This window comes from Neophocaena asiaeorientalis, unplaced genomic scaffold, assembly GCF_003031525.2.
Source record: "Neophocaena asiaeorientalis asiaeorientalis breed wild unplaced genomic scaffold, Neophocaena_asiaeorientalis_V1.1 scaffold303, whole genome shotgun sequence".
Lineage (NCBI taxonomy): Eukaryota > Metazoa > Chordata > Mammalia > Artiodactyla > Phocoenidae > Neophocaena > Neophocaena asiaeorientalis.
In genome coordinates this window covers 2,005,865-2,023,454 of record NW_020174420.1, presented here as the reverse complement: position 1 = coordinate 2,023,454, position 17,590 = coordinate 2,005,865, and the positions used below count along the sequence as shown (strand labels likewise).

Here is a 17,590-nt window from a genome sequence, read left to right as displayed (position 1 = left end):
CCAACGGTGATGGTATTTCCTGCCCCAACCAGAAGGCTCTGGCCTCTCCTTTGTCAGAGGTCCACACTGGCCCTGTCACAGCCCACATTCACCAGGAACTTACTGTGCACTGATTGGGGGGAACACAGTTGGTTTCCTACCTTCGCTTCAAGTGCTAACATTATGCAGTGGAGACCAGTCACAGAAACGAAACGGTCCAGGACTAAAACAACCACCCTCGGAGATTAAAGTTTTCTGATCATCATAGCTCTTAAGTGCAAAGGCTCTGGACTCAGACGGACCTGGGTTCAAATCCAGCCTCTGAATCTTTCTAGCCAAGTCACTGGAACAAGTCAATTATCCTTTGGGGGCTCAGTTCTCTTACCCATAAAATGGGAATAATCTGACCCACATCACAGGGAGGGTTAAAGGATATAGTGTATGTGAAGCCTGCACAGTGTGTGTGTGTGTGTGTGTGTGTGTGTGTAGTAAGTGCTCAAAAATGGAAAACTATGATTAAGAGCTTTCAAAAATACTTTGACAATATTCAGGACAGAAAGGGAAAATATTCTTTGAAGACACTGTGCTTTAAAGAGAATGGATTGTCTGTTTTTTAGGAGTCAATGTTGCTTATAAATCAAAGCCCCGGGGAAGAGTATGAAAAGATAGTGACGGCATCTAAAAAAATAGCTGTGGCTCTTACAGGCCCCAGGATTGATGGGCAGACAGTGACGGGGCCAGGGACACGCAAGCCTTTCTCTGAGAGCTGGTCCGAGAGGACTAATCCTGAAGGGCTCACCTCATTCTCCTCTGCTGGACCTAGAGTGACTGAGTCAGAACCCAGAGGAGCCACGGTCAGGGGGCCAAGGTCAAGGGGCCAAGGATGCCAGTTCCAGGCTGTGAGCCAGGGCTTCTAGGTTTAAGGGAAGGTCAGGGGATCCCAGATGCCGGACCGGAGGGGGACAGGGTGAGCCGCGCTGCCCTGAGACTCAGGCAAATGCTTGAAAGGCATCACGTATCTGCGCTGTCCTGATCCTCCTTGTACAACCCAAAGCCAACAGAGGATGGAAATTTCCCCAAATTTCGGCCCTGCTTATGACAGAAGTTTTTCCTAAGCTAAATTTGGTTTTAGTTTTGAAGTGCCTGAGATGCACTGTTCAAATGGGTCAAGTTCCTGGCTTCTTATATCGATCGGACCATCCTCCACGCTGTGGCTGAGCTGGCTGCCCTCACGTCTGCCCACTCTTACAACAATTCCGGCCGTCATTCCAGAGGTTCCATGAGGAAAGCTCGGGGTTAGTGGTTGGGGGAGCACAAGCTAAGCCATCAGCCCTTGGGAACAAGGATTAACTTCTGGTGGAGGGGGCGGGTCCACTTGTGTGGTTCCTGTGAGCAGCAGGGCAGTTACCCTACGGGAAAGAGAAGAGAGATTTCTAAACAAAGCGACAGCTCCACCAGCAGGAGGTTGGGTTCACGCAAGGACAAGGACCCTGCTCGGGGGAGCCTCGACCTGTCTGATTTGGGTCTGATTTGTGAGAGCTTGCGGCTGACTTTGGCCCCTTGCCCTGGGCTCAGATCAGAGGCAGCATCCTCACAAGGGCAGCCCAGCTAGGCAGTGTCGTGTGGTGGAAAGAGCATTGGACTGGGAGCCAGAAGACCTGACTTCCAGCGCAGGCTCCGCCACGAACCAGCTGTATGACCTTGGGAAAGTCACCTGATTTCTGTGGGGCAACTGTAAAATGAGGGGTTGGTGGGATAATCTCTAAGTTTCCCATCAGAGTGTGATCCAGGGCCTATTCGACCCCTCCTTGGCCCCGTGCTTCCAGGGACAGAGATGGGAGACGGCGAGGGAGGGGAGGGAGGACGCAGATGGGAGCCCCACGGGGCTGTGAATCAGGACTCCACTTTCTCCTTCTTTTTGCTTTTCTTCAGGAAGGACGGGGTGCGGAATTTCTTCTTCTTCTTTGAGGGAGACTTGGAAGGCGAACCCTCTGGGGACATGGGACCGCTGGTGACTGACTCTGTTTTGTCCTTTGAGGTGTCGACATCCGTGTCGGCACTGGTGGTCATCTGGCTGAGGCCTTTGCTGAGGATGTCCTCTGCTGTCTGCTCGTCCTCCCTGCCGTTGACCACCACTCCTTCTGGCTGCGTCTTTTCCGGCTCTGTGGTGGCTTTGCTTGTTTCCGTCTTCTTAGCGTCTTCTGGAAAAAGATCCAAAGACGTGACCCATAAGATTTCATTCAGGCGAGAGCTTCAACCTGGGGCTAATAGAACCATTTCTAGGCAATTATATAAAGGAAGTCTAGAGCAAAGAGAGGGGCGGGCTGACACGGTAAGGAGAAAGGGGTAGGCAGGGTTCTCTCCCAAACAGGAGAGAACAGGCCCTTGGCAGGCCAGGGACTCTGGGCTCTTGCCTAAAAATGTAAACAGGTAATGATCTCTAGACATGGCAGCAGCCCAGCAGGGGCCCGGTTGGGAGCTTTCCTAGGAACAGACAGAACAAGGGGACAGACGCAGACTACAGAGAGGCTGTAGGAAGGGGAGGGCACTGCCGTGGACAACTCAGGGGATGCATCTAAGAATTGCTGTAACTGGTTCAGTTTCACTAGTAAAAATATGGAAATGACATGTTTTCATACCCATTTCATTTCCTACACCTCTGAGGAACTTTTCAAAAATGGAGAGTATCTTCCCAGTAGGCAGAGAGGGGCAGGCAGAGGGAGGGTGGGATTCCCTGAGTGGCATGGACCCTACAGACTGCCACCCTATTCAAGGCCAGGAGTGAAAGCCTCCTGCTGTCCTTTCTCCTCCTTCGCACTCTCTTCCCACCCTGCTTCCACTCAAGCTTTGAAATGCCTGTATGGGGAAGGAGGAGGGAAAATTCTGAAACTGTAGACTTTGAAAAGTAGAAAGGAAGGTAAAGTTAATCTAGCTCCTCCCCATTTTACAGATAGGAAAACTGAGTAAAGCAGTAAAAGCGGGCAGACCTCAGTTTCCTGCCGTCCCAGCTTAGTGTTCTTTGCACTACGTGAAACTGAGAGGGGTGTGTGTGATTGAGTGTGTATGTGTGTGAGTGTGAGGGATATCACACCACAAGAAAGTGGGAGTGTGGAAGCTGGGGAAGGTGGGAGACTGGTGTCCCATACAGACAGAGTGGGGCAAGATAGATGTCTTGGGAAATGGCTAGCGTTCTTGATGGGGTAAAGACTGGAGAAATGTCTGGTTACATGGAAGATGGGACAGAGGGGGTTAAATTTGGGGACAGTTAACATGGGCTATTTTAACTATCTCGGTAAGCAAACGTCTTCTCCAATAACTCCTGAGGACTGTCCCCTCTTAGTACTGAAGACCTTGGCCCCGGCTCCCATTCTTCCTACTGTCTGGCCCGCATCCTGCCATCATCCAGCTACCAAGTCCTCTAATGCGCTTGACTCCTATGGCCCTTACTGCCCTCCCGCCCACCATGCATTCCCATGGTCATCACTGGCCATTCTCTTGAACGCAGAAAATCAGTCCAGACACAGCCTTCCCCCGACCGCTCCCCTCTCCTCTCTTCATCTGCTTTTGGCCTCATCAACCCTCTGATCCCTGGACCCCTCCCTGCCATTGCAGTCTGTTTCCCTCTGTCTGGACCACCCTTCTCTCTCTTCTCTGTGTCCCCAACCTTCACCCACACAATCAATCAGCTTGAGCGTTACCCTCCCCTTAAAGTCTTTCCTGGTCCCATCCCTGCTTCCAGGTAGAATTTGTCACTCCTTCCTTTCAGCCCCTACTAGATAAATTTCCATCACAGTGACTGTAAAACAATCACTTCTTTTTTATGCCTATCTCTCCCCTCAAAACTGAAATAAATCAGACAAGACTGTGTTTAATTATCTACGTGACTAGCTTATAGGAGGTACTCAAAGAATGGTTGTGGAATCCATGAATGGTTGAATGCATAAGCAAACGAACGTGTGAATGGTTTTATTCTAACCAAGCCAACACCATACCTCATCTTCTTTCTTGTCTGTCCCAGCCTGAGCCTTCTACGCTGAACTGGACCCAACCTTGTAAACAAACAGCAGCCCTGCATGCTGGCCTTTGTCTCCTGTACCTATTCCCCTGTTCCCACTCTTGGCCTCCTGGGCTCTTGTACCTCCAATGGCCCCTCACTTGGATGACCCATGAGGTTGTGTTTCTCAAGTCACACCATCTCAGATGATTTTGTTACCTGCCTTCTAGCTCCACGAACACAACTATGGCTCAGAGGACCCCACATTCTGTCCAGGTGCCATTTCCCGCCCTGTGGTGATAGGCATCCCCGTCCCAGCAGTGGCCTTCACCCACGCCCGCCCCTTCAGCTGCATATGCAAACACAGCCCCTGCTGGCTTGCTCTAGGAGACCACAGCACGATTCTTCTCCCCAGCCAGAAAACAAGTCCACACCGGGCATGTCACCAGCATCTCACAGAGCTTCCGCACCATGAATCGTCTGGAGAGCACCGGCAAACAGAACATGGGGCTGGGAGGCGCCATGGGCCTTGGAGGAGTCGGGTTCCAGATCGAGGTCACCACTCCCTCAGCTGAGGGGGGGGGTGGACAGAGACCCCTGGAGGGTGCAGTTGGCCAAGAAAAGGGGCAGCAGTCAAGGCTCTAGAAATAAATACTTATTGGGCCCCAGTAAGGAAAGTATCAAGGACCAGCTCTGAGAGTCCAGATCCCTCCTTTGTTAACAGCCCACGACAGTTAAGGTCAGAACTACCTGGGTCTTCAGCTATTTGAAGGGCTCCAGGAGCTACGGCAGATGCGAACTCACATTCTAGCATCTCCTAAGACGAACCACTGGCTTTCTCTCCTAGATGGGGCAATTTGAGCTCTGGGAGTAGGAGACAGGTGTAGGGTGGGTGGAATGGGGTAGAGGCTGGGAAATCGGGGGATCTATCCAAGGATGGTGGCCAGGAAGCAGAGGGGAATAGGGAGAGTGGATTTGGAACAAGACTGGACTTGGCAGCCTAGGTCCATAGCCACACCATTGTGGCTTGGGAAGAGCTGAAAGTCTTGAAGAGGCTGGAGGAGGAAGGGAGGTGCTTTGGTAGGGAGATGCCGAGCTTGTTTGGGTACCTACCTCTCAGACTGGATTTCTCACTATCCCTCAGCATCCAAACACTTGTCTCTCAGTCCTCTGATGTCCCCTTCCAGAAATGCCCACTCCCTGGACAGCCCACTCTACTCCTATCTGCCAGTCCAAGCATATATCTCCCCAAGGTCTGGTTCCAGCCTCCCTTGACATTTGACAATGATCTTGCCCTTCTCTAAACCTACCACCAATATATGAATTTTACACTTGAGTGTGGTCCCTTCCCACACTGAATCTGGGCTGGCCCTGTGGCTTGGAGAAACCAACAGAATGCAGAGGAAGTGCCACTGAGCCAGCCTCAGGCCGAAGGATTAAGAAGACCCAGCAGCTTCTGCTTCTATAGTTTGGGGAGCCTTGAGGCACCATGTGTAAAGTCCAACTACCTTGATGGAAACACAGATGGAGAGGCCACATGGAGAGGACCTACAGTTATATGGAGAGACAGACAGACGGACAGAGAGACAGAGAAAGAGGCCCAGCCATTCCACTGTCCCAGCTGAGCCCAGCCTTCCAGCTGCCCCTGACAAGGCACCTGACATGTGAGTGCACCATGTTGGAAGTTCTAGCTTAGTCAGGCAACCAGATGACTGCAGCCCCAGCTGACATCAGTGGAGCAGAAGAACCACCCGCTGAGCCTTGTCAACCCACAGAAGAACTAATTTCCATAAACCAGTTCTCATTAGGCACCATGACTTAATAGTTATCTACTGCTGTATAACAAACCACACCAGAAATTAGTGGCTTAAAACAGCAAGCAGTGTAGTATCTCTCACAATCCTGAGAACACAGTACATAAGGAGAACTCATTTATGAAAGCGCATTACAAGGTCCTTTTATATTTATGAGCTCATTTTATCCTGATAACAATGCTGTAAGTTAGGAAAGGCAAGGATTCATGTTAGTCCCCCATCCTGCAGTGTTTTTATGCAACTTATTTGAGATGGCTAAATTAGTAAGTGACACAGCTGACTATTTCTTTGAAGGCATAGCCAATGCTCCTGAGGGGCCCATGGGGGGATTGACTCAGCAGGGGCAGGGACAGTCAGGAGCCAGTCAACAGAGAAGGTGATGACAGAGATGGCCAGATGTGAAGGAACAGGACTGGAAGGACTCCTTCAGAGAGGCTGAGGAGATAGGAGTCAGGGAGACAGATGAGGAGTGACATTGAGGTGAATTAGCACAAGAGGATTTGAGAGCATGGGGACCAATGGTGTAAAAGTCATTGTGGATCTGATGGGTGAGCTACATGTCAAAGTGCAGATGCTACTCGGGGGGTCAGCCCTGTTGTTCTGAGGAGCTGGCCAAGGCCACCCAGCCCCACTTCACACCGTCACCCCAGACAGCTCCAACTGGTGCCTCTTCATGCGGGGAAGGCACCAAGGAGGTCCACGCTCCCCAGCTCTGCCTGTGTTACAGTAAGATTCTTTTCTAACAACTCAACTAGAATGTGCCTCTCCATGGAGCATAGATTTGGGCCAGAGAGAAGCAGGAATCCTGCTTCAGTGGGAACGACGTCAGGCAGTGGGAAAGCAGTGATCCCACCCCTCACACCCCTCTCCTCCCCACCTCTGTCCCACTGAGTAGCAGAGGTCACTCCAAGGGGCTCCCAAGAGCCGAAATGGAATTGCCACCCCTTGTCCCACTCCTGCCACCAGCCTCCTCTCCAGTGGGCTCGCCTTCCTGCAGTTGGTGCAGGGATGCTGCAGACTGCAGTCAGGCCGGGTGCTCTCTGCATGCAGATAAGGCAGTTGGTCCCCAAGGCCATTCAGGCTCTGCCTAGAAGAGGTCATGGGCTCCTTAGAGGGGCCCAAGCACTAGGAAGGGGGGGTGCAGATGTGTTCCCGAGGGCCACAGGCCCTCTGCCAAAGGGGGCGTCCAGCAGCTGGCCCAAGGCCCATTCACTGTGGGTGGCATGTCCCATGCAAGTACAGGAGTGTGTCAGTGCATGGGTATGACCTATGTGTCTGTCCTAGCGGGATGCCTAAACCATGCACAGCACATGTGGAATTGGTGATGACTTTTATGGTCACGAAACCTCCCGAAGGCAGGGTTGTGAGCAGCAAAAGAAAAAACTGAGGAGAAACATATTTCCTTTGTAAACGTCCTCCCTCCCCCATTGCACGTATTGGAGTGAGTTAGTAAACAGCCTCTCTACACTTACTACAGAGACAAGTATTCAGAATCGGAGGAAACTCCTTTGATGAAGGCACCAACAGGAAGAGAAAGGAAGACGTTGTGGAGGCAGGTTGACAACACCACGATGAACACAGTCATGGGACGTCCACTTGGGGCTCTGGCCTCAAGCAGATGGGTTTCCCCTGCCAATGCTGGGCCTGTGCTCAAGGCAGCAGTTCACTTACGGAGGGAGCTCAGGGTTGGGGATTCGAGCTGCATTTATACGTGTGGCCATTCTACCCAGGAGGGGGAAAGTTCTATCAGGACACCCAGCTGCTACTGTCTGCCTGGGGTTCAGCCCTCCCTGGTAAGGGCTCACAGTTGGGGTGGCGTGCCCCAAGGGAGGAGCGTTCATGCCCCGGAACGATTCTAGGAGCTCATTAAAGACACTTGCATGATCTAGGAGGTTTGGACTCTCATATTATTATCCATCCTATGTATATTATTAATCATAACCATAATTAGATCTTATATTTACATCAGGCTTTCACTCTTTCCAAGTATGTCTTCACCTACACCTTCCCTTATATATATAAGAACCTTAAAAGGGGAAAATATTAGTAGCCCCATCTCCTAGACAAGGAAACTGAGGCACAGAGATTATCTGATTTTCTAAAATCAACAGTTGAGTTGGGCCTAGAATTCAGTTCTCTAAACTAGTATCTAATAAAGTGGTTTTCAACCTGGGCTACACATTAGATTCACCTGGAGAGATCTTACAACTCCAGGCTGCACTCCCCCATGCCCACTCCTAGACCACTGAACTCAGAAACCTGGGGTGGGACCCCGGCAGGCGTCAGGGATTGTAAAGCTCCCCAGGTGATCCCGATGTGCAGCCAAGGTTGAGAATGACACCATCAGCCTCACCTGGGGGCTTGCCAGAAATGCAGGGTCTCAGGTCCCACCCCAGACCTACTGTGTCTTCATTTTAACATTTTAATCTTCATTTTAACCAGATCCCTAGGCGATCCCTGTGCACATTAAAGTCTGAGCACTGGGCTGGTGCATCTAGAAAGGCCCATCAGCCATCCTGGTCTGAGTAAGAGATGAGAAGGCTGTGGGTCAATCATTAACTTACTCAGCATTGCTTAGACCCGGCTTAACCTGTAAGGTGTATTGTCACAGCTTGTGAACGGAACAAGCTTAAAGTTGGTAACCCCTGTCTCAGGTTCCCTAGAAACAGCAGAGGGGAGAGTCTCCCGTAGGAGGGCAGCACCTGTTGAAAGTCAGGTGCCCTGCAGTGAATACCTGCCCACCCTCTATGCAGACCCCCTTCTAGGCCTGTGGAGGCGCCTCCTCTCTCCCAGATGCTCAGCTCCACTCACCGTCCACAGACTTGGAGGGAGAGCCCACGGGGCTCTTTGTCTCTGACTTGGCTGGGCTCTGAGCTGGAGAAGCAGGTGCAGACTTTACAGGTGAGCCAGGCTCCTCAGGGGCAGGTTCTTTCTCTCCTGAAAATACAGAAAGCCAGCTCAGGATAGAGGTCAAGGAGAGGAGAGGTGGGCAGACCGAGAGTGCTTTGAAACAACTGCTTTCTTCGGCTTGGTCCTCATTTCTCCTGGCTGGAGTTAGCTGCTTCCTCTAACTTTAAAAAAAAAATTCTGCTACATCCTAGGGGAGGTAAGTGGGAGGAGTCGGAGTCCGTTTCCTCCATCACAGGACATCTTTGGATGGACTTTGTTACCCCTGATGTGGACGGCAAGACTGCAGGGGGAACTCCCGCCCACGATTTGTTTGCATGTAGCTTATTGATTATTTGTCTAATTTACATGTCCGGTCCAAACAATCTCTAGAGACAAAGAGCACCATATTTTTCTATCTACTTTTTCGATTGGCACCGAGAACTCCAAGCAAGCTAACTCCAAGAAAGCCAGCAAGGATTATTCTAGTGCCTTTGTTCCTAGGAAGATGGCTGACTCTGGGTGGGGACGGGGGCTGTGGAAGGGGGCCCTGCCCTGAGGGAATGAAAGCCTTGCCTGGTGGACAAAACCAAGAGCTGAATTCTGTGTCTCAGACCCCAAGTGCACTTGAAGCAAAGAGAAGGGACAGCTCCATGTGGGGCACAGAGAGGGCTTCCTGGCTGGAGGGGGTCTGCCACAGAGGCCGAAGTGTAGATAATACTGAATCAGGTTAGCCAAGAAGAGAAATTCTGTCAGGAAGGGACAAAGGCATGAACAAGCTATCAAGAGTGTGACTACTTAGGAGTCAGCATGGAGAGATGGGCTCGACTGAGATTCTGACATAAAGGACTCAGCTGCTGGATTCTGACATAAAGGACTCAGCTCTGATTGCCTGGCTAAGCAGTTTATACCCCATCTGATCATCAGTAATTATGACCAGTATTATAATGAACATATTATTACAGCTAACATTTGTCTGGTGTCTACTGACCTAGGCCATATTCATAGGCACTCCTCACGGATTAACTCCTTATTCCCAGGTGAGAGGGTCGGTGGGGTCATGGCGGCAGCACCGTGTAACTGTCAGGCACGAGCCATGAGGGGCATTGCTGTGATTAACAAAATCATGCTGATAAGAATATTATTTGCTGGGCTTCCCTGGTGACGCAGTGGTTGAGAGTCCACCTGCCGATGCAGGGTACGCGGGTTCGTGCCCCGGTCTGGGAAGATCCCACATGCCGCGGAGCGGCTGGGCCCGTGAGCCATGGCCGCTGAGCCTGCGCATCCGGAGCCTGTGCCCCGCAACGGGAGAGGCCACAACAGTGAGAGGCCCACGTACCGCAAAAAAAAAAAAAAAAAAGATATTATTTGCTGATGGAGCAGGAAGGTCAAAGTGAGGACGTGACAGAGAAGAGACAGAGAGAAGCAAATGAAGATTGAAAAGGAAAGCGAGACAAGGCTGGATTGAGCCCTGGGGGCCCTGACAGGCAGCAAGGAAGGGGGTCCAGGGCTGCTGGCGGGGAGTGAGGGCCATGGTTTGCTCTGCTGCCTCTCTGGGTGCCCCGAGCTCTCCCCTCCGCCTGGGAGGTCCTGAAGCACCAGTTGCCGGGGGTTATTTACCATCGAGTTCTAGCTTCTTCCTCTCCACCTCCTTCTTGTACTCTTCCAGCTCCTGATCCGTGAGTTGGCTAAAGGGGTTGGGCGCTACCTCCTCGGCCTCGTCTTTGGTGTCCGCCTGGCCCCGGGACATCAGCTGGCTCTCTGTGGACTGAAAGTTAACCACAGAGAGTGTCGCTCTCTGAACGCCGCAGTCAGGGCCCAGGCCCGAGCTTCCTTTCAGACTCATGGGGCTGCCAGTGGTCTTGCTAGCGACAGCGTGGCATGCAGCTCCATGGCAACAGCTCGGGGCCTCGGGGTAGGGGTTGTTCACTCCGTCCCACGGCTACACCTCACCCCCCAGACCCGACTTCTTTGTAACTGCCTGGATGAACGCAGGGGGTCCTCCCTCTGTCCCAGAAATAAAATCAAAGAATGCTCCCAAGCAGAAGGAAGACACACCTTTATTGCGATCTCTACTGTGGACGCTTGCAAGCCGTCACTGTGCAAATACAGCTGGCGGCCCACAGTCAGTCAGCCAAAACCCAGCATGCAAAGCGTTGGCTCAACCAGTGTCACGCCAGCCGCTCCCCGCCATGCACCCCACCATCCCGCACCAGCAGCGCAAGCCACAGCACCCAGCAGTAAGTCATATGCAAAACACACAGTGGCTTTGGCGTTCTCAGTCCAAACTGTTAGTCCTGTTTTGCACACAGTCATAAATAACAAGGGGGCCAAGGTCCTGAACCTTGGATATTCAACCCGCCTGTACTGCAGGTCCCTGAAGGGACATTGGCAAAATCACTGTGTTTCACCCCCTCTGGGGAGCCCTTGGCTCTGGGGAGCTCACCAGCTGGGCCTTGTGTAAGCTTCGGGAATCCTTTGATCCCTCTAGCTCGGGACAGCTCAGACTCCATAGTCCTTTATCCTAACTCAGCAACCTCATCTCAGCCTTTGGGAATTCAGTGGTCTGGAGCCAAGGAGTCAAAGAAAGTGAGGGGGGTGGGGATGTGAGCCTGGGCAGCTGGCCCACACCACACACTCCAGGCCATCTGTCTCTGGCTAATCAAGTCTTCTGATGATGGGCCCATGGGCTCCTTCCAAAAGAAGGCAGCACTGGGCCTATCTTAAGGAACCATGGGGTTCAAAAAAGTCCAAGACCAGGATCCCAAGAAGAGGGACTCCAAGGAGAGCACTCGGTACAAATGGCAGAGTTTTTAACAATGTTGATCACAGTATTGAACTGCCACCTCCCCCCATTATCGTGGGGTATTTCTATCCTTGACCCTGTAGCACATTTGATGTTTCTCCTCTTGGCTCAGCTGAGGTGGGGTGGAGGTGATGACATAACCTTCACACTTCCCCTGCCAAGGGCCACCCACCTGGTGGGTTGCAGCCTGATCTGCAATCATGACATCACCTCAGTTTGCTCTACAGAGAGGAATGGTCCCTGTATCCCCCGCCCCTGCCCTTACTGCTAAGGAAGATGCCACTGCTACTTTGCAATGAGCAGCAATGATTTCCAACACAAGCCGGAAGTCTGACGTTCACCCCTTTTGCTAAGCACTAAACAAAAACTGTTCTATCTCAAGCAGGGGAACAGCTTTATATTTTCTAACTCTACGTGTGTTTGTGTGGGCAACTCACTGCCCCTTCCCATCCTGTAGGAGTACCGGTCCTTATATACATGTCTGCCCTCTGAGAGCCTGTGAGCGTCTTCCCAGAGCTACGGCCTGATGGTGCTGTTTCCACGCACAGAGGCCAGAGCCGCTCAGGGCAGCCAGGCCTAGAGCCGCTGGGAGAGGCCAGCCGCGCTCCTGAGAGGTCACTCTGCGGGACACTGACAGAGGGCAGAGGGGAGTTCCAGGGGGAGGCATAGAAGCCGCATCACTCCCGTGGGCTGGCTGGGCTACTCCTCCCCTGCCTGGCGCCCACGGGAGGCGATGAGATACTGTCCCCAGTCCTCACAGCATCCATTTTGCAGCAAGAGCACCAGTGCCCAAGATCACAGGGGAAGGTGGGCCTATAAGGACTCAGGGGTCCTGCTGCCCGGCCCCAGGCACTGCAGACCCAGAAGGCAAACACGTTTCCCCTCCAGACAAGGGCAGCGTCTGCTGTACCGGGCTTCGGCTCTTCTCAGCGATGACACTCGCCAGCAGCTGAGACTGAGGCCCCGCCGACTTCACATCCTGTCGGTTTTGTTCTCGAATCTGTGTAGAAAGGGATGGGGAGGGTGAGGTAGCTGTCCAGCAACAGGGTGTGGAGTTGGCAGGGAGCATCCCCAGGGCACACTAGAAAGGTCGCCCAGGGGTGCAGATGTAACGCATCACATCCACTCTGAGACAGTCTGTCTCCACGTCTGCTCCAGAATGAATGAGAAGTTTATGTAGAACACCAGATTCTCATTAACGATGAGCAGGTCATTGAGATGAAGAGGGAAATGAGGCATAGTAGATCCTTGAGGGAGCTTCTCAATTTTTAATATTCCTATGAAGTCCCTGAGGAATTGGTTTAAACTACAGATTCCTGGGGGGCCACCCCGTGCATATTGAATCTCAGTCCCATGGGAGGAGGGGTGGGAGTGACCCAGGAATCTGCCCTTCAGAGGACCACACACTAAACACTGTTCTGGGAACACACCCGACCTATTGAAGGCGGTCTGTTACAAGTTAAGTTTTTAAAGTAACATTAGAAATATAAGTGAGTGAACTGTAAAGCAAAGGTAGAGAAATAAACACAAAGGATTTTGCAATCTTGAAAATGAGCCAAAGGGAAATAGCATAAAATTTGTAAAAATTCGTTTTGTGGGTTGGTCTCTTAGACACATCTAATGTCTAAAGCTAGCACCTCTCTATTTGAGGGTTACACAGGACTACAAAAGCACAGCGCTTAGCACTGTGCCTGGAATATGGCCAATAAATGGTAGTTTCTTTTCCACAAGAGGCATCTGGGATGTTGGTAAGTCAGGCGCATCCTGGGGATTCCCCCCCACGCCCTTGAGGGAGAAAAGATGGGAGGTAATTAGCTATCCCCTTACCTTGTTGCGCATGTCCAGCACTTCTTGGGGGTCAGTATACAGAGGCACAAATTGGTTTGGGTTTTCGATCCGTATGGGCATGCCACTGCTGGATTTCTCCACCTCGTCAGCCTTCATCCACTGAACACACACAAGGCCCGGTGGGTAAGGCAAGGCATATGGCTCACCGTCCACCCTAGTGGTCCACCCCATGAGATCTGGGCCGACCAGCCTACGTGCAAGTCAGCAAGCCTAGACAAACACTCTCCCTCGTCTTGGGCCTCTTTGATGTGTGTCTCCCAGAGCAGGGATGGGCAGCAAATGACCCAGCAACCGAAGAAAGGCCCCAGATCAATGGCCATAAAGAACACTTAAGAGGAGGGACAGAGCCGTGGTGCCAGCTTTGACAGACAGGCAGCCACTGGTGTTGTAGTATTAGATGACTCATGGATGTTAATTTGCAGGGCTTTTTTGTTTTTTTGTTTTTTAAACTAAGAGCTATTCTATTTGGCTGCCAGCTACTTTGTTAGTGAAAATCAAATTAAGAGCCAGGGTGTGTGATGAGGGAGAGAGAGGAAAAGAGCATACAATTTGTAAAAACTCAATCTGTGGGCAGGTCTCACACATCTAATGTCTAAAGCAAGCACCTCTCTACAGAAGAGGGTTATAAAGGGAGTGGACAATGTAATAGAAGCAAGTACCCCATGCACCTTCTGGTTTTGCATCAGATGGTCAGTTCAAATGTTGGGTACCCCTCCCTTGAATTTCCCAGAAGCCCCTTCCAGATATGGGAGCAAAAAGCTTTCATGCTGCTGGGAGTGACCTGGTCCAGCCACCCTCTGGACCAAAAACTCAGCATAGGGGTGCAAGAAACAGGTGATCTGCTCTGTAGGCATGAGAAGCTGCTCCCAGATGCCCAATAGGAAGACTTAGGGGGAGACAGGACTAGTGCAGGCCCAGGGGAGGTTTGCTGTTTCCCTTTTAAAGCTGCTTAGCCCACACAGGTAGCTGGGCACTCTCCTTCCACCCCAATCTCCCCAGCGGAGCCCCTCTGCCCTCCTTACCGTGGTCTTCGGCCGGGGGCTACCCATGCTCCTCTGGACCTCGTCGGCCACGTTGACCCGCAGGTAGGTGTTGGGCGTGTTGAGCCAGCGGGTCTTCTCCTTCTGCTGCTTCTGGGCGTGTTGCCTCAGGGCGGGCACCGGGGTGCCGTCCTCCTCAAACACGAAGGCTGTGACCGTGGCTGGAATCTCCACCTCACTTTTGTGTTTGGTTTTCTCTTGAACAAAGGGGTAGCGGTAGGTGTAGCCTGTTCTGTAACCCTAAAAAGGACAAAAATAGAACCACATGTGGTGGGGAATATGGTCAGGTACATGCCTGCTCGTCCGCTCACACGCTTTACCCCCTTCCATCTAAAGGCCTCAGTTTAACCCAAAGTCTCTGTAATACAACCCAGGCCTTGCCGCACCTCTGGTGTATTTCAGAATTGTTCCCTGTCTTGGTCCCCCAACCCCTCCCCTCCTCCACCCCAACAAGCCCTCTGATCAGGATGAGAAAGTTCCCAGAATCCTGTGGACCAGACAGAGCTCCAGCTTTTGGTCTGGTCCAGTAGTTCTCAACAAAACAGAATCATGCGGAAGCTTTAAAAGTGTGTATGCCCGGGCTCAACTCAGAGTTCCCCATTTCACTGGACAGGGGTGCAATCTGGGCTACAGGATTTTAAAAAGTTTCACAGCTGATTCTAACAGTAGCCCTCCCTTCCTCGACTCTGAGGCTTCTTAACTATTTTTCTCTTGGGAGCCCTAACTCTGACTCAAGAACATCCCTGTCTCCTAAGCAAGACCATGTCCCCCAAAGGTGGACTGTTACTCAGAATGAACACTCGGGAATCTTAACAGCTGCTGGAGCAATTCTCGGCTCTACCTGTCATCCTTTTTAAAATTAAAGTGGCATTAAAAAGAAAGTGGACTGGGGCTTCCCTGGTGACGCAGTGGTTGAGAGTCCGCCTGCCGATGCAGGGGACACGGGTTTGTGCCCCGGTCCGGGAAGGTCCCACATGCTGCGGAACGGCTGGGCCCGTGAGCCATGGCCGCTGAGCCTGCGCGTCCGGAGCCTGTGCTCCGCAATGGGAGAGGCCACGACAGTGAGAGGCCCGCGTACCGCAAAAAAAAAAAAGAAAGTGGATTACAAGAAAAGTACAGAGCCGTGTAGAAAAATTAAGCAATATAAAAAACATAAGGAAAAAGTGGGTTTTATGCAAAATCTCATCCCCAGAGACAACCACTAAAAGTCATTTCAGTCATCTCTCTAAGCACACATATACAAATGCATGTATGTAAATATACAGACTATATAATTAATGCATCATATAATATATATAAAACAGTATATAAATGGACTGTACCACATAAGCAGCTTTTTAAAAAATTGAGATATAATTGACATGTAACTTTACATTAGTTTCAGTTGTACAACATAGTGATTCAATATCTGTACGTATTATATGTGTAACTGAATCACTTTGCTGTATACCTGAAATTAACACATTGTAAATCAACTATACCACAATGAAAAAAACATTGTGTGTATTGTGAAATGATTACCACGAGTCTAATTAATATTCAGTACCTCTCATAGTTACCATTCTTTTTCTTGTGATGAGAACTTTTAAGATCTACTCTTTCAGCAACTTTCAAATATATAATACAGTATTAATAACTATTGTCACCATGCTGTACATTACATCCCCAGGATTACTTATTTTATACATGGAAGTTTGCACCTTTTGACCCCTGTACCCATTTCTCTCTGCCTCCCACCTGGCAGCTACCAATCTGTTCTCTGTATCTATGAGTATGAATTTTTTGATTTTTGGTTTTTGAGGGTGTTTTTTCAATTCCACATATAAATGAGATCATATGGTATTTGTCTTTCTCTGTCTGACTTATTTCACTTAGCATAATCCCCTCAAGGTCCATCCATATTGTTGCAAATGGTAAGACTTCCATCTTTTTTATGGCTGAATAATATCCTATCATATATAAGTACCACATTTTCTTTATCCATTCTTCCATCAGTGGACACTTAGGTTGCTTCCATACCTTGGCTATTGTAAATAATAATGCTACATAATCAGCTTTATAAGATGCTTTTAGCTCATCAATGTGTCTTGGAGTTTTTTTCATGTTATTGAACCTACAAATACACAGCAACCTTTAAACAACTACATAATATGCCAGTGAACGGACATATCATAATTTATCTAACCAATACCAGTGGACACTGTTATTTTCAAAATATTATAAACAACCCTGAAATGAGTATCTTTACACATTTTTCTTTAGGCAATTAACATAAGTGCCTAGTAATGAAAATGACTGAGTCAAAGGGAGCACAGTATAAGTTTTAATATATTTATCATGTCCGTCTTCCCAAAACACTGAGCCAATTTACACTTCTGCCAATTGTGCTGGAGTTCCCAGTTCTCGTCTCCTTTCCCCCGCACTGAATATTGCCCCACTCTTCTTTTTATAGGATTTTCTGAGCCATTCTGAATTTCAACTGAAATTTAAAGGATTTTTTAAAAATTAAAAAAAAAATCCTTGGCAATCAGATGGGTTAAAAGTAATATCCTCTTCTTTTGTTTTGTTCTTTTTGGATTACTAGTAAGACTGGATATTTTTAATTACACTTAATGGCTTCTTGAATATCTTCCTTTGTAAACTGGGTTCTCAGTTCATTTTTCTATTGTGATGGTCATCTTTTTCATATTGATTTGTAATACCTCCTTTTACAGTAAAGATATGAATCTGTTTGTTTTTGTTTTTGTTTTTTTGCGGTACGCGGGCCTCTCACTGTTGTGGTCTCTCCCATTGCAGAGCACAGGCTCTGGACGCGCAGGCTCAGCGGCCATGGCTCACGGGCCCAGCCGCTCTTTTAGCTTTGTTTATATGGTGGGTGGGGTGGTTTATAAAAATACAAATTTTGAATTTTAATGTAATCATATCTGTTAATATTTGGCATCACGATTTCAGACTTTCCTGCCATGCTTGACAAGGTCTTTCCCAACACAAGAGCATTAAAACTATTAATCTATGTTTTTAAATACCTATATCAATTTCCTTTCCATGTTTAAATTTTTGACAAATCAGGGATTTATCTTGTTGAAAGGACAAGGTAGTAATCCACCTTAGTTTTATTTCCCAGATGGCTAACAGTCTATCTTTTTCCCCCAGATTTATAAGATGGCTGTTTATCCTGTGTTAAATTTTCATGCCTTTGGGATCTATTTCTGGATTCTCTAAG

General features: G+C 49.7%; 1 protein-coding gene across 1 annotated transcript in view; it reads right to left on the bottom strand.

The window, feature by feature from the left end:
- Positions 1-525: 525 nt before the first annotated feature.
- The window catches only part of ADD2 (adducin 2), a 48,557-nt gene continuing 31,492 nt past the window's right edge, over positions 526-17,590 (bottom strand). Inside the window, exons 11-16 of the mRNA XM_024756396.1 lie at positions 14,350-14,607; positions 13,307-13,426; positions 12,390-12,479; positions 10,294-10,441; positions 8,599-8,724; positions 526-2,180 (exon numbers count right to left, since the gene is read on the bottom strand). Of these exons, the coding sequence (XP_024612164.1) occupies positions 1,873-2,180; positions 8,599-8,724; positions 10,294-10,441; positions 12,390-12,479; positions 13,307-13,426; positions 14,350-14,607 (1,050 nt within the window). The 3' untranslated portion in view covers positions 526-1,872. The remainder of the gene's footprint in view (positions 2,181-8,598; positions 8,725-10,293; positions 10,442-12,389; positions 12,480-13,306; positions 13,427-14,349; positions 14,608-17,590) is intronic.